At 41.4% G+C, this 16,293-nt stretch overlaps 2 protein-coding genes across 7 annotated transcripts in view; one reads left to right on the top strand and one right to left on the bottom strand.

Moving 5' to 3' along the window:
• Positions 1 to 1,814, bottom strand: part of AP3S1 (adaptor related protein complex 3 subunit sigma 1) — a 73,024-nt gene extending 71,210 nt beyond the window's left edge. For all 5 annotated transcript variants that reach the window (XM_060636334.2, XM_060636333.2, XM_060636338.2 and 2 more), the window contains exon 1: positions 1,632 to 1,814. In XM_060636334.2, the coding sequence (XP_060492317.1) occupies positions 1,632 to 1,700 (69 nt within the window). In that variant the 5' untranslated portion in view covers positions 1,701 to 1,814. The remainder of the gene's footprint in view (positions 1 to 1,631) is intronic.
• Positions 1,815 to 1,970: 156 nt separating this feature from the next.
• On the top strand, positions 1,971 to 15,478 carry ATG12 (autophagy related 12). Of its 2 annotated transcripts, XR_013557531.2 has the most exons (5): positions 1,971 to 2,349; positions 6,495 to 6,631; positions 11,322 to 11,374; positions 12,402 to 12,464; positions 13,810 to 15,478. XR_013557531.2 is itself a non-coding variant. In XM_060636339.3 (4 exons), the coding sequence occupies exons 1-4, from the start codon at positions 2,187 to 2,189 to the stop codon at positions 13,867 to 13,869; spliced, it is 423 nt and encodes a 140-aa protein (XP_060492322.1). In that variant the 5' UTR covers positions 1,971 to 2,186; the 3' UTR covers positions 13,870 to 15,478. The 2 variants fall into 2 exon arrangements, 1 of the variants encoding a protein (XP_060492322.1); XM_060636339.3 differs by lacking the exon at positions 11,322 to 11,374.
• The last annotated feature ends 815 nt before the right edge of the window (positions 15,479 to 16,293 follow it).

Below are 16,293 nucleotides of genomic sequence, written 5' to 3' on the forward strand. Positions count from 1 at the left end.
GGATCAGAGAAACATGTATTCTTGGATTTCCAAATTAAATACATTTTTCTGCAGATGCTTAAATACTGCACCACATGAGTGGTTACACTGACATTACGGATTTGCAAGAAACCTAACTGTTTTGAATAATGATTGTTAAGTGTAAGTATGAAAAAACACATCTTTGATTTCTGTTTCTGTATTGCAACGTAGCTTTTCTATACTGCAAATGGACAGCCAACGCAATATGGTTAAGAAAAAGATGGGTAACAATGTAAAGTTAAGGGCATTTTTTTTTCCCCAGTCAGAAGGATCGACTACCATTTTATTCTGGGTTAACAAACAATGTTGAGTTCGCGACTAGAGCACAAGTATTTGAATTATACACTAAAACCAAACAGGAAAAGGAGAAAATATTCTTTCTCACTAGCAAAAGCAAAACCACTTAAGAAAATGAGGAATAAGCTCAAGATTTCTCACTTCGACTAACACCTCCACAGACTGCATTATCATTTTCAGCAAAGTGACATTTTCACATTTAATTTTTAACGGCAGCAATCCTTTCCATCTGGGCTTTATCTGCAGAGAAGTGTTAGCCTTGGCACAAGTTCAATCTTTAGTTGAAAGTCCATTTCTGACTATAAGCAGAAGCGCCCCAATAGTTGTACCCCTACATTAATCCTTACCCTGACAGCTCAATGTTACGTTTTACCTGGGGGTGAATTTTGCCCCCAGATGGGCACATATGTCTGTAACCCTTCCTCAATCATTGATAAATTACTTATCCTTACTCCCTTAAAACCTCCTGCGTTTTCTTCAACAACATTTACACTTGTCAAAGAGTTTCAGGAATATGACTATTCCTCCTAAATGGGAGAAAAGCTACAAACGAGGGCAAATTCCCTTCGGCCGGGAACTGCCAGACTAGCAGGCTGACATCGTAACTTTCAGGTAGAGAGAGTCAACCGTTCTCAGCGGACAAACGTCGCCGGTTATTGCAGGACCTAATTTACAGCCACTAGGGGAGAAGCCCGAGCGAAAGGTTAGGTCCTCACTTCTCTTCTTTAATAAAGAGACACCTGAAAGTCACACCGGGCGGCCGTTGGCTGTATGGCAACACAAGGGAGAGACCGCACAGAGCGAGCGCCCGGCTGATCGCAGGAAGCCCAAGTTCCTGCGCGACCAGAGGATTACGGGGGGGAAACAGAAGCCTCTCTGTCCACAGGAGGAGAGAAAGAACTCGACCAGGAAAGGCTGCGAGTCGGGGAGGTGGGGCTCGGCGCGCACAGAAGCCGCGGGCGGCAGGAAGGCCAGGGCTCCGCCGGGTGGGCTCGAGGGCACAGGTGGGCTGCGGCCGCCCCACCGCCGAGGGCACCGCGCCGGGCAGTCCCCCGGGCCTCGCCCGCGCCGCCGGGGAGACACCCAGCCCACAGACGGGCGGAGGAGCCGCCTGGGCAGAGCCCCGTCGGAGCACGGGAGCGCGGAGGGAGGTGAGCACCTAGCTCACGCCCGGCGGGAAGCAGACAGCCCGGGAAGCGCGAGGCGGCCGGGGCGCGCGACGGGCCGAGGCGCGCCTGAGGGGGTCGCCCTGAGGGCGCTGCCAGCCGCCAACGACTCCCCCTCTCGCGGATCGGCGGCGGCGGGATACTCACGTAGGGCTGGTAGAACTTGGAGAGCCGCGGCTTCCCGTGGTTGTTGAAGATGAGGATCGCCTTGATCATGGCTGAGCCGGGCCGACCGGGTGGGCGCTGGGGGCCAGGGCGGGGGCGGGCGCGCGAGCCTCGCCTCGGGATCTCGCCGGCGATCCTTCCCCACCCGCCCCCTCCCGCACGCGCGCGCGCGCGCTCCCGAGCCGCGGGGCGGGGTCTGGGCGGGGCCGGGGCGGGGCCGGCGTGAAGGGAAGCGGAAACATCTCCAGCCCCGAGCCCGCTTGTCGCACAGGCGCTTGCGCGCTTGGCGGGGCGCGGGTACGTGGTTCAGTGACTCCTTCCGGGGGCTGTTGCTGTGAGAAAACCGTAGTTGCGGTATTAAGAGTCAGGGCTCTGCGACAGGTTCCACATGGAGGACCAACCGGCAACTCCAACCAGCCCCGTTGGGTTGGGTCGTCCCCGCCTACTCTGGCGCCTCCGTAGCGACGCCCTCGGCGTAAAGCCCGCCCACTGCACGCGCTGAGCCATCACTTCCGCCCTCGCCTTCCACTGAGCAAGATGGCTGAGGAGCCGGAGTCTGCGCTGCAGCTCCCTCCCTCAAGTACTACTGATGGCGAAGGACCTACGGAGGTCTCCCCAGAAACAGCCACTCCGGAGCCTCCTTCTTCCGCTGCAGTCTCCCCGGGAACAGAGGAACCTGCTGGCGACACCAAGAAAAAAAGTAATTTTGAGAGCAGTTTCTTTCTAGGCAGTGGCGGGAGGCTTAGAGTGCGTCCGACTAGGTCCCTGGCGGCCAATAAAGAAGCAAAATTTAGAGGAGGGCTGGTCCCAGGCGTGGCTTTTGACCTGTCAGGAGAGAGGAAGTGTAGTTTTCGGCTTTCGAGACCTTTGAGTCGAGTCCTCTAGAAAGCCATCTCTGGACGCACCTTAGCAGTGTGGTACCGGTTCTTGGCTGCCACGGTACTTACTACACTGCCTTCGATTCTTCCTTTCAGTTGTCCAGACTGCGAGGTCGTTGAAGATGGGAGCCGAGCGGGATCTCGGTGGCTGCAGGCTCTTAGTGTGTATGGGACCTAATTATTTGATTAACGACTTATGGTGATAGGGATGGACGGTGATAGGGATGGTCGGTAGCAAGCCTGGATTAGAATCCACGCCTTCCGGCTGGTTCGCTGTTTTTTGTACCAACGGCGCGCGAATTCACTCCTTGTACCAAAAAACTAAAATTTGATCAAGGGTAAAGAATGTTCAAAGAAAACCAAAGGCATAAGCATCGCCTCCCCCGCCCACCCCCTCCAGCCCATTTTGGAACCTTTATAAGCGAGTCATTTCATTGGTTGAACCCTCAACCCTTCATTGCTTGAGAATTGGTTTGTCATTGTAAAATACGGAAAATCCTAACGAAATCACTTGTCCTCGAGCACTGTATGTAGAGTTGCAGATGAAAAAGGACTGAAATCAGCAATTACGATGCGGATCATTTGACCCTGGGCCTCAGACCGTTTTTCTCACTCCAGAATTTTAAATATGGGTATGGTATGTTTTCTACTTCCTGATCTCACAGCCTCTCAATAGAACTTCATTCAGTTGCTGTTGCTTTTGGAGAATTGACTCTCCCAGCACTGTCTCCCTTTTAAGTCAGATCGCCTTTACATTTGTGGGAAAACTTGTTCTGTTATTTCCACATGATACATTAGCAGAGAAACAGAAACCCAAGATTATGTGTGTAGATTACCACTAGAATCTTTATTTCTGAAGAATTCCGTGGTTTTTATGGATTCTTGCTATTTTTTTTTCCTTCATTTTTACTGTAAGCAGGAACAGACTTTTCAAAGGTTCTTTTGTTTTTTTGGCTTTAACAGCCTTAGTCAAAAGCTTACTACTTGATCCTGAAGATAGCTGAGTAAAACAGAGGCGAAAAAACAATGGCTCACAACCCAGATATGGACTCTGGGTTATATGGCATGTTTTCTTTGGTCTACATAGTTGGGTGGGTGGTTTTTTTTTTGTTTTTTTTTTTAACATTTATTCATTTCTGAGACAGAGAGAGACACAGCATGAACGGGGGAGGGTCAGAGAGAGAGGGAGACACAGAATCTGAAACAGGCTCCAGGCTCTGAGCAGTCAGCACAGAGCCCGACGCGGGGCTCGAACTCACATACCGCGAGATCGTGACCTGAGCCGAAGTCGGACGCTTAACCGACTGAGCCACCCAGGCGCCCCTTGTTTTGTTTTTCTTTAAACCACCTTTGGAAGATCCTATTTTCATTTTCTGGCTCTTGGAAACATTGGAGTTTGCCTCTGTGATGTAAAACTTAGCTGCTAGCTGTTGAATTTCTACCCTGAAGTTGTCCTTTTTTTGAGGATCTCTTCTGGTGAAAGAAGCTTCAGTATTTCATATGATCCACTTTGTTTTAATCTACAGAAGAATAAAGATTCTTGAAGCTCACCAAGGTTGTTGGTCCTTAGGAACTCATTAGGATGTCCTGGGAGAGCTTTTGAACATACCAATGCCCTGCTTTCAAAAGATTCTCATTTAATTGATATTAGATACCTGTATTCTTGTCAATGTTCTCCTAGTTGATTCTAATATATAGCTAGGGTTGAGAACTCTAGGCAAATCACATGTAGAATTTTAAAAAAGAAAAAGTTAAGGTATAACTACAATAAGTAACTTTCCCTTCTCTAGCTTCTTGCCCTCCCACTCTTGTTCCTTCAGCAGCATATGTAACTCACAATATTTTCTGCTTCACTTTACTGAAATTCCCAATTACAACTGAGTTATTGATAGTCCCCACGGAATTAGGGGAGGTGTGGAAGGTGAATCCACCAAAATCTTCTGTTACCTCCCAATTCATCCCTATTTAGGTAACTGAAGCCATAATTATTATATGGAAAAAGGAAGATAAACTTTATCAGGAAGATAAGTTGTATGTGTTCTGTGTTCTAGGTGCCTTCATTCCAGGGGTAAGCTTGAGAAATTGATTTCAGTGACCTGGTGGAAATCTCCATCCATTTTTAATACCAAAGAGTGAGTCAAGAAGGATGTAATAGAAGAGAGCTAACTTTAGGGGGCAGCAGTACACTACTTTGCTTTCAGTGTTACTTTTAAATTTTTTTTTTTTTCAACGTTTTTTATTTTTTATTTTTGGGACAGAGAGAGACAGAGCATGAACGGGGGAGGGGCAGAGAGAGAGGGAGACACAGAATCAGAAGCAGGCTCCAGGCTCCGAGCCATCAGCCCAGAGCCTGATGCGGGGCTCGAACTCACGGACCGCGAGATCGTGACCTGGCTGAAGTCGGACGCTTAACCGACTGCGCCACCCAGGTGCCCCCAGTGTTACTTTTGATTGTAGATGTCTGGGTTTTGTTTGTGTTTTGTTTTTTTGTTGTAAGCAAAGTAACTTTAGGAGAAAGGTTCATAGTCTTTGCATTATTAGCACTGTTGTGTTTTGGATTATTGAAACGATTTCTCCATCTGAAATTATCTAGTACTTTCGTTTTAATACTATTACTTTCCTTTATTAAGTTTATTGTGGAAAAGTTGGTGGTTACAAAAAGCACAAATCAAATCAAATGATTGTCTATAATGTCACTACTGAGAAGTAGCATTTTGGTGCATATTTCACATTTACGTGAATATGTGTGATGGTTTTAATGAAATCAATATCCTATTATACATGCTGTTTTATATTTAGTGCATTTTGATAAGTCATACTGTTAAATATGCTTTTATAATGTTTCTCTAATGGCTGCTTAATCCTAAGGCTCAGTAAGTATGAGCTGATATTGCTCTGAGTACTTTACACATATTAACTCATTTAATCCTGCCAACCTTATGAAGTAGATGATGATACCGTTTTACAAATGGAGAAACTGTGGCACAGAGAGATTAAAAAGCTTATCCATGGGGCGCCTGAGTGACTCAGTAGATTGAGCGTCTGACTCTTGATCTCAGCTCAGGTAATGATCTCACGGTTTGTGGGTTCAAGCCCTGTGTCAGGCTCTGTGTTGACAGTGTGGTGCCTGCCTTGGATTCTCTCCCTCTCAGTCTCTGCCCCTTCCCTGTGCGTTCTCTCTCTCTCACCTTCTCTCTCTCAAAATAAATAAATAAATAAAAGCTTATCCAGATATATATACCTAGCAAGTAGCAGAGCCAGGATTTTGAATCCAAGGAGTTTAGAATGTGTATACTTTACTATATTATTTAAATTTTATCAGAGAGTGTAATATCCTTCATTTAGCCAATCTCTTCTAAATATCCTTGCTACATATTTAGGTTTACCAGGTTTTTTTGTTTGTTTCTATAAAAATGAATTCTTCAGCAAAGGTGAAATCCTTCTAAGTGACTCTTTTCACATCTTATATTTTCTTAGATTAGATTCCTAGAAGTTTTGCTGAGTCAAAACATATCTTAAGCACTTTGATTTGTATTACCATAATACTTTCCAGAAAAGGTATATGTACCATTTTGTTTTCCCAACAGTAATAATGTCTACACAGTTACTGTAATTTTACTAGTTTGGCTGATGAAAAAGGCCATGACCTTATCATAAAGATTTTTTCGTATCTTTATTGACCAAATATTTACATTTATTCTCTTTGGAATTGCCCGTTATGTCCAAATACATTTTAAAGGTCAGTTTCATGGGGAAACCTTTGTGGGACTGTAGAATCACGGGAAAGAATCCACAAAAATATGATGAAAAAGAATATCGCCTAACATTTCTACGTCTTGGACATCCCTCCAGTATCATAAATACACAAACGTGTGTAGATTAAAGGTTTAAGTTTTCTGAAGTCTTTTATATCACATTCTCTTTGGATGCTCAGTATAATTGCCAGTATTTTTTTTTTCTTTGACAGTTGATGTCCTCTTGAAGGCTGTGGGAGACACCCCTATAATGAAAACAAAGAAGTGGGCTGTAGAGCGAACCCGAACCATTCAAGGACTCATTGACTTCATCAAAAAATTCCTTAAGCTTGTGGCCTCTGAACAGTTGGTATGAAAGCAACAGTGATCATTTGCCTACATAAATTCACATTAGTTCCTAGGCAACCACAAATAATTGTTGTATACTGAGATGTTGGTGGAATTTCTGTACTTTATTAAATTCTCTGGGGAACCCCAAAATGAAATGAATTTTAGATTTGCTTTTACATTGTGAACCACTTTTGTACCTACTATATTGGTGGTTTTTCTCAGTCACTGAATGCCCATGCAGAAAGATCTCTCATAGAACATTAGTACAGAAAAATTCTGGGTTTTTTTATTTATTTATTTATTTATTTATTTTGTTATCAATGTTCCTTTCTTCCCAGTATTGAGGTAAGCAATATATTTTTGCCACATATCATCGAAGAACTAAGAGAGATACCTATTTCATAATATAGTACTTTGTGGTAGCATTTGTAAGGATTAATATTTTAAATGCCACTGGTTTTTAATTTAGTATTTGACTACAGAAATTTAAATGTCTCCAGGCATCTGGTATTTTTTTGTCACATAGTAGTATATAAGATCTCTTTATCTGCATATCACAATCTTAGTATTAATACAGATAGTGTATGAGTGGATAGGTAATTGAAGAATCACTAAGTATTTTTAAAATAAAAATTAAGAGTTTGTATGTATTAGTGTTGGGGAGGGATAGAGTTGCTTGTAAACTTAGGAGTGAGAATGTATAAGATGAGTGAATTAATTTATTAAAGTGGAATGTGTTGAAATATATTTCTGCCATTAAAGAGGAAGAAACAGATCTAAGAGTTTGGCTAGAAGTGGCTCTCATGAAAGGTTTATAGGCACAAAAGTAAGTGCAAGGTAGGTCAATCACTAGAAGTTATTTGAGACAGGAATAGCATAAAACCAAGGATTCTTCCAGAGGAAGTTGCCTTTGTGACCAATGAGAGTGTGTAAAGCATCTGTTTTATAAGAATGCCATATAGAATTTAATTAAATAAATGCCAGAGATGGGCACAAGATTATAGTGTCATCCACATGCATATGGTAGCAGAGGACCTTGCCTAGACTCCAAGTCTAAATGGAAAAATTAGGGGAATGAGGACCTAATACTTAAAAGAAATGAGCAGAGGCTGTCTCTACTAAGGGTGCAGCCTGAAGGGATGGTGAAATAGAAACCCAGAGGAGTACCAAATAAGGCATTACTATTAGAAATTAATGAATACAAAATGAAATGATGCTGTGTTCTATGTTAATGTTAGACTCTTGACTCTTTGTATTGCCTATATCCAGTAATCTGAAAGGACCTGATAGATATCAGTATGTATTAGGTTGAACCACATAAAATTGTCATCAGTCAACCACTGTAACATAAAAATAGCAGTTTGGTATGGTTTGACTTTAAACCTTTGTAGTGAATCCGATTAGTTCTTCCCATTTCAGCAGTAGGAAAAAAAAAAGTAGAATCATTTTGTCACTTTCATCAATTAAAGTAGAACTCAATCTGACTTTCATCCAGGTGTACCCCACATTATTTTGAGTAAAATGGATGTTATTTTAAGCAAAGTGGTGTCAGAGGTGTCATCAAGTTTCCAAATTCCCACAAAAACAGAGTCGACTAGATACCAAAACCAAAAAACATTGATCAGTATTTATAACAAAATTGGATGACGGGCACCTGGGTGGCTTAGTCGGTTAAGCTTCCAACTTCAGCTCAGGTCTGTCCCTCCCTGACTCATGCTCTGCCTGCCTCTCTCTCTCAAAAATAAATAAACAGTAAAAAAAAAAAAAAAAAAATTGGGGACGCTTAGGTGGCTTAGTTGGTTGAGCGTCTGACTTGGGCTCAGGTCTTGATCTCACGGTTCGTGAGTTCGAACCCCATGTCAGGCTCCGTGCTGACAGCTCAGAGCCTGGACCCTGCCTCGGATTTTGTGTCTCCCTCTCTTTCTGCCCTTCCCCCATTCGTGCTCGCTCGCTCTCTCTCTCAAAAATAAATAAAAACATTTTTAAAAATTAAAAGAAAAAACTGTATGACAGAGTATCCTCATGAACCCTAAAATGCATGGTATCAGCAAATATGCCAAGAGAAGCATGGAAGCAACAGATTGGTATCTGACAGCACTGGGAAAAGGAGAACCTGAAAATAGCCAACAAGTATTCCCTGGAAAGTGGAGCAGGTCAGTTTAAGAATGGTAGCTGAGGGGCGCCTGGGTGGCGCAGTCGGTTAAGCGTCCGACTTCAGCCAGGTCACGATCTCACGGTCTGTGAGTTCGAGCCCCGCGTCAGGCTCTGGGCTGATGGCTCGGAGCCTGTTTCCGATTCTGTGTCTGCCTCTCTCTCTCTGCCCCTCCCCCATTCATGCTCTGTCTGTCTCTGTCCCAAAAATAAATAAAAAACGTTGAAAAAAAAAATTAAAAAAAAAAAAAAAGAATGGTAGCTGAACCTGAGCGGGTCCTCTCCAGTAGCAGGTGATTACATATGTATCAGTGCTAAGGAGGACTGAAGAGGCTGGAACAGTCTAGCTCCAAAGAGCTGTCAAAACAGACTCAGTGGGGCTCCTCTACTGAGGAAGAGCTTCTGGAAGTGAAACAAAATTGAGCAGCGTAACAACCTGAGAGAAGAGAGAAAGACCAGATCAAAGTGGAGAGGAACAGTGGAAAGCTCAAAGTTGAAGAAAACAAATTATATATAAAAGTAAGCAATGGAGAAGTACAAAGCTCAAGTCCCATACAATGTTACAAGAAAATAATGACATTCCTGAAGACCAAGGCATGCCAGAAAGATGTGCCTGTGATAGAAGTCAATAACTAACTTATTTCAAAACGAGCTAAAAGACATTAAGAAAACCATAATCAGCATCAGTAAAACTCAAGTGAAGTGACAGAGCTAAGGAAAAGATTTATAAATAAAAGTTATTTCAGAAATGGAGATTTAAGTAGAAGAAACATAAAAGCAAATAACAGATAATGCTTTAGGAAAAGTAGAAGGCAAAAACCAATTTTTTAAACAAAGAAAAAAATGGAAGGTAGAAAAGATTTCAGAAAAGGTGGCAAGGGCGTCTAGGTGGTTCAGTTGATTGAGGGTCTCGTGGTTCATGAGTTCGAGCCCCCACAGAGCCTGGGGCCTGCTTCAGATTTTGTGTCTCCCTCTCTCCCCCTCCCCTACTTGCGTGTTCTCTCTCTCTCTCTCTCTCTCTCTCTCTCTCTCTCTCAAACATAAAAAAAATTAAATAAGAAAAGGTGGCAAATGGTGAGTATGAGCAAAGGAGAGTGAACATATGGTTAACAGGGGTCCCTGAGAAAGCAAAGCAAAGGAACAAAACAAATAATTTAAAACTATAAATCAAAACAATAATTTGAAACCATAAATTTTTTTATTAATGTTTTTACTTATTTTTGAGAAAGAGACACGAGCAGGGTAGGGACAGAGAGAGAGGGAGAAACAGAATCCAAAGCAGCCTTCAGGCTTGAACTGTTGGCACAGAGCCTCACACTGGGCCTGAACCCATGAGACCATGACCTGAGCCGAAGTCGGACACTCAATTGAGTGAGTCACCCAGGTGCCCCAAGGAAAATGTCTTAAAAAGATTTGAAACTACATAGTGAAAAAGTGCCTGAGAATATCAACAAAGAATAACAAGTACCCAAGAAACATTCTGGTAAGATTGTATTACACTTGAAACTAAAAGAAAAAACTCCTTTGCACATACAGGGGAGAAAAAGAGGACATGACTTTGAAAGAAAATTAGTTTATCATCAAGCTTTGACAGCAAAGTTACAAAGAAAGAAAATGTGAGATAAGGATTTTATATGCAACAAAACTGACTTTTAATAGGCACAAACTATTAGCAATGTGCAAGAATTTGGAATTGTCCCCATGAACCCTTCCTGCGGAAGCTACTAGAAAAAAAAACTTCATAACAATGAAAGACTAGTGATTTAAAAACAAAATCAATTTTTAATCTTCCCAGGGCGTCTGGCCAGCTTAGTCAGTTGAGCATCTGATTCTTGATTTCAGCTCAGATCATGACCCCAGGCCCTGCATCACACTCTATGCTGGGTATGGAGCCTGCTTGGGATTCTCTCTCTCTGTCCCTCTGCCCCCCTCCTCTGTGTGCTCACGTGCTCTCTCTCTCTCTCTCTCTCTCTCTCAAATAAAATAAATACAATCTTAAATGTTTCTTGAAAAAAAATTTATCTTCTGAAGATGTAGCATTTAACAAAAGATTGCATTTTAAGGTTTTTGGTTTTTTTTTGTAATGTTTATTTATTTTTGAGAGAGAGACAGAGACAGAGTGCAAGCAGGGGAGGAGCAGAGAGAGAGGGAGACACAGAATCCAAAGCAGGCTCCAGGCTCCAAGCTGTGAGCACGGAGCCTGATGCAGAGCTCGAACTCATGAACTGCGAGATCATGACCGGAGCCAAAGTCAGATGCTTAACCAACTGAGCCACCCAGGTGCCCCCAAAAGATTGCATTTTTCACATTTTACTTCTGTGGAATTTTTTTTAAGTTTATTTATTTTGAGAGAGAGAGTGCACAAGCCAGGGTTAGGGGTAGAGAGAGAAGGAGAGAGAGAGAATCCCAAGCAGGCCCTGTGCTGTCAGCACAGTATATGTATGTGTATGTGTATGTGTATGTGTATATGTATATGTATATGTATATGTATATGTATATGTATATGTACCAGGCACTGATAGGTGATGTGTCTTATCTCATTTTATCTTTTCCAACAGTCCCATGAAGCACAAGTACTGTTATTTTCCACATTTGCAGATAAAGAAGCAGGGTGAGAAAGGTTATTTGTATTTGGAGCCAAGATTCAAACCTAGATCCATCTCTGTAGAGCCTCTGTTCTTAGTTACCACACTGTATTGCCTAAGGGAGAAATGGAAGGAACATTTATTCTTGCTATAGCTGGTGATCCACGTAGGATCTGATGTTTGGTTGTCTTTTTTTTTTCCAGTTAAGACTATGCTAAGCCCAGGAAATTTTAGTCTTCAAGTTTGATTACAAAGGAAAATTGAATATGTTACCTGCAAATAATGTTGTTTGTTTTCTAAAAAGAAAATTATCAAAACCCACTTTGACACCGAGGCCTTTTGTTTCAGTTATCTTCAGAAATGTTTTAAGTACTAGAAATGTTTTAGTAAGAACAGACCACCGAAGCATTGAACAGTGAATCCTTTAAAGAACAAGGCTGTAAGGATACTAGGTTTCAGTTACATTACTTTTTTTTAATCTCATATGGCTGGAAGTGTGACTAAACAGTAGTGGTACTCCACTGATGTTCAGTACTTTTGAGAGTCTTCAAAGGTGATAAAGGTTAAAAAAAAAAAAAAAAATGTTTTTAAGTCCAAACATGTGGCATTTATACTCCCATCCCAAAATGCACAAAGTAGCTCAAATACTAGATTTCTTGATTTGGGGCTGTATCTGTGTGGAATTTCCTTAGGAGAAAGCCTGTCTTTAATTATGAGTAAATGGGAAAATTTATATTTCCAGCAATTCCTTGAATAAACCTTTAAATGCTATTTGTAAAGACAGTATTTAAAAGTTTCTCAGTTATAAAAAGTTGGGAGCCACTGTTGTAGGACCAGAAATTTTGTTATGTGTGTTCACCCAGAGGAAAGAGGTGATTGATCTTTATAAAGCTTTCATTGGGTTGACTAACTTATTAGTATTAGAAGGAGTTTAGGGAAGCTTTTTTCACTTGTGAAGACACCTTGAAATAGCTGATTGATTGGAGCACAGAAAAGTATAGATTAATCAGGATACCACTGAACATGAGTCACCTTTTTTCTTCTCTCTTGCAGTTTATTTATGTGAATCAGTCCTTTGCTCCCTCCCCAGACCAGGAGGTTGGAACCCTCTATGAGGTAAAACATCAGGGCTTTGTTTTCTTTCTTTCTTTTTTCTTTAATAATTTTTTAATCCTTTTTTTAAAGCATGGCATATATATTTTTTAATTTTTTGCATGTCTTTATTTATTTTTGAGAGAAAGAGAGAGACAGAGACAGAGTACTAGCAAGGGAGGGGCAGAGAGAGAGGGAGACACAGACTCTGAAGCAGACTCCAGGCTCTGAGCTGTCAGCACAGAGCCCGACGTGGGGCTTGAACTCATGAACTGTGAGATCATGACCTGAGCCGAAGTCAGAGGTTTAACCAACTGAGCCACCCAGGCACCCCTTAATTTTTTTTTTTAATGTTTATTTATTTTTGAGACAGAGAGAGACAGAGCATGAACGGGGGAGGGTCAGAGAGAGGAAGACACAGAATCAGAAACAGGCTCCAGGCTCTGAGCTGTCAGCACAGAGCCCGACGCGGGGCTTGAACTCACGAACCGCGAGATCACGACCTGAGCCGAAGTCGGACGCTTAACCGACTGAGCCACCCAGGCGCCCCTAATAATTTTTTTTTAAGTTTGTTTATTTTTAAGAGGGAGCACACGTGGGCCTGTGCGCTTGTGCACGGGGACAGGGGCAAAGAGCGAGGGGGACAGAGGATCTGAAGCAGGCTCTGCCCTGACAGCACGGAGCCTGAGAACTCAGCACTGTGAGATCATGACCTGAGCTGAAGGCGGATACCTAACCGACTGGGCCTACCAGGTGCCCAGCGCTTTGTTTTCTTGATGGAGTCTGCACATCTGTATATATTATGTGATCATTAACTGACAACATTTGAAGAGATGATAGGCCATTCTTAGTCGGCGTGAAAGGAGAGATTACTTTCTTGTCATATCTAACACTTTGAACATAGTTGGATCTCAAATTATAGTGATGGGGGAATTAGGAAACGCATAATACAAACAGAAGATGACTATGAAGTACAGTAAATCCAGATCTGCCTCCCGAGACACTGAAAAGGAAGACAACCCAAGAATGACTTTCTTATCCCACATTCTTACGGGGGGTTACTGGTCCTAATCACTCAAGTGTGCATACTAGCAGCACTACTGGAAAACAGTACATACCTTATAGTCAGAGATGGGACAAGGTACTATGCAAGCCCAGCCATGCCTAAAATACTAGGTTTTATTAAATATTTATGATTACTGATATGTGTCTGAGAGTAACCTGGACCTGTGGAAAGAAATAGTCTTATAGATAACTTACGTGTATGAGGACATTTATAATACATGTAACTTTTTTCTTAGTTTTATCCAGGAACATCAAAAATTGAGTTTAATTTACTGCCTTTTTTTTTCTTTTTTTTTTTTTGTAGTGTTTTGGCAGTGATGGTAAACTGGTCCTACATTACTGCAAATCTCAGGCCTGGGGATGAAGTACAGAGAAAAAGATCTTGCTACCCAAATGAATCTTCACAAAGGAAACAGCCTTGGAAAAAGTTTTGATACTTGTGACAAGAGACTTGTGTATGTGATCTAGTTAGCATGTATCTACCATGACTTCTGTTTATGCCTAAGGAAATCCATAGAGTAGATGGGCTCACAAAAATGTGATTTGTATTAATACACAAATCATCATAGAAGATTGACTTTAGAGTATACCCATTACTACAGCTCTTGCTCCAAATCTGCCTCCAGTGTGTTGAAAAGGAGACTAAGACTGTAGAAAACTTCTTCGTTACCAGTTCTCAGTGACTGAAATTGTTTACTTGTCGAATGAACACTCTGCTGATTTTTTCCACTGTAAAAGGCAGTTTACTAAGGGATTCTTTTTGTGTGCATTCAGGGAAGTTCAGTTTGAGGTATGGGTTATGCCTTTTCTCATGTGCATTTAGACCTACGGTGTTAGGAAGTAGGAACAGAGACTGACTGACTTTATATCTCACATGGTCCAGTAGGTGGCAGCCTAGCTGGCAGAAAGATTTCAGCAGTTTGGTTTTACATTTTTCCCGGATGATAATGGAGGGAAAAAGCGTCTCCTGCTACTTTGTAGCAAACATCTAGCCGAGAGAGCAGGCATGTTGACACATTAGAAGGCTGCTTTAGAGAATGTGCCTGGTTTACAATTATTTTAGTGGGAAACGTAAGGAATTTTACAAATTCTGGACAACTGAGCATACAGCACTTCAGTCCTATCATTTAAGGAGTGTGAGTCCTAATGGTTGTAACTGTGGTGTCATTTTGTGTCTTATTTTTACAATGTCAAAAGCATTTAATGAGTAAAGCCAGGAACATCTTTGAGTTTTTTATAATCCATTTTCTACCCTGAAAATGCTCAAAGAATAATGGATAGCCTTAGGTTTTTTGTGTATTTCATTCTATGACTAAAAGTACCATTTTTCCTGATGCTGTAAGACTGGTAATTGCTTACAGGTGAGATTCTGTATTTTATCATTCTGTACTATAATGGTAATGCAGCATTTCAAAAAAGCATTCCAATAAATGGATTGGAATGTTCAAACAGGAGCTAATACATGGATGAGAATTCTGAGTGTTTATTTTCAAAGGTGATTATGATTTTGTCAAAAGACTTTGAACTACACTTTTGTCCCTTAAATCCCACGATGTACTTTATGGTTAATGATCTGCCATATGTTAGCATCAGGGTATGCTAAGGAACAATTCAGTTTACAGTGATGCAATCACTCTTCGGTACTCATTTTTCTGCCCAAGAATGAATTCTTAAGTCTCCTTATACTGATGGCCCTGTGTACTAAATTAATATAGCTAGGAGTTAGCGCTGGAATAATACAGGGTGAATTATGCGAATTTATCTTGTAAGACTGGGGAAGAAATTTATATATATGTTGAAAGCTGGGAAGGGTATTATTTTTGAGTCAAATAAGTTGGATATGGAAAAGATCTATTCTCTAGCTTTATCCACTTATAGTTACTGAAGGGTGTGGATATATTTATTTATATGCGTGTATGTAGCAAAAATGTGTTTAAATTACATTAAATTTGCCATTGAGGTTTCGGATAGAATATTTACTACCTCAGCATTCAAAACTGCTTGAGTTTGACTTTGTAACATCAACTTAATTATTCTTTTTTGATCTAAATGACAAATCTAAGGTTAGGTAAATATACATACCTTATTTGTTTTCATCCCTAATAACCTTGAAAAATATATGGGGCTTTATGTATTTTTCAAACCATATTTACATTATTATCTCTTAAATCCTTGCCCAAAGGATTTAGTCATTCTGTGCTAACTTTGCAACAGTTAACTTTTAAGCCTGGATCTCATAAGTTATTGAGTGGCTAGAAACTAAAACACACTTCACAAGTATTTTTACAATTATCTGGTTTAAACTGCCTTAATTGTAACTGAGTCTGGGGCAGGGAGCACCAAACCTTCCAGTTGTACTTCAAGTTTTGCATCTTTATGAGAAAATCAATGTCAGTAACTTCATGCCTTACCTTGCTGTGCGAAGATGACCCACAGCACACACAACATATATAGTAATGGAATATTGTGCTTCCGTCTTTGAAGGTCCCAGTGCCAAGGATTTCATAATGAGCCCCCCCACATTTAGGGTATAAGGTATGCTGAGAATTTTATCTGTAGTCAAAATAAGATTTGCTACATCATGGAATCTATGATTTTGTAGAAGTTTTAACCCCCAAGGGACCTTAAACATCTACTCTAATCAGATTAGAAAACCAAGTGCAAACTGCTCCTTAGATTGTATGGCGCTAGTCAGCTGGATTCATTTGTGCTCAACCCAGAGCCCGAGGGGTCTCGGTGTTGAAGGACTATGGAAATGAAAATCCCCTTTCCTGCACCTCCTTCATTT

Source organism: Panthera onca, chromosome A1 (assembly GCF_046562875.1).
Source record: "Panthera onca isolate mPanOnc1 chromosome A1, mPanOnc1 haplotype 2, whole genome shotgun sequence".
Classification (NCBI taxonomy): domain Eukaryota; kingdom Metazoa; phylum Chordata; class Mammalia; order Carnivora; family Felidae; genus Panthera; species Panthera onca.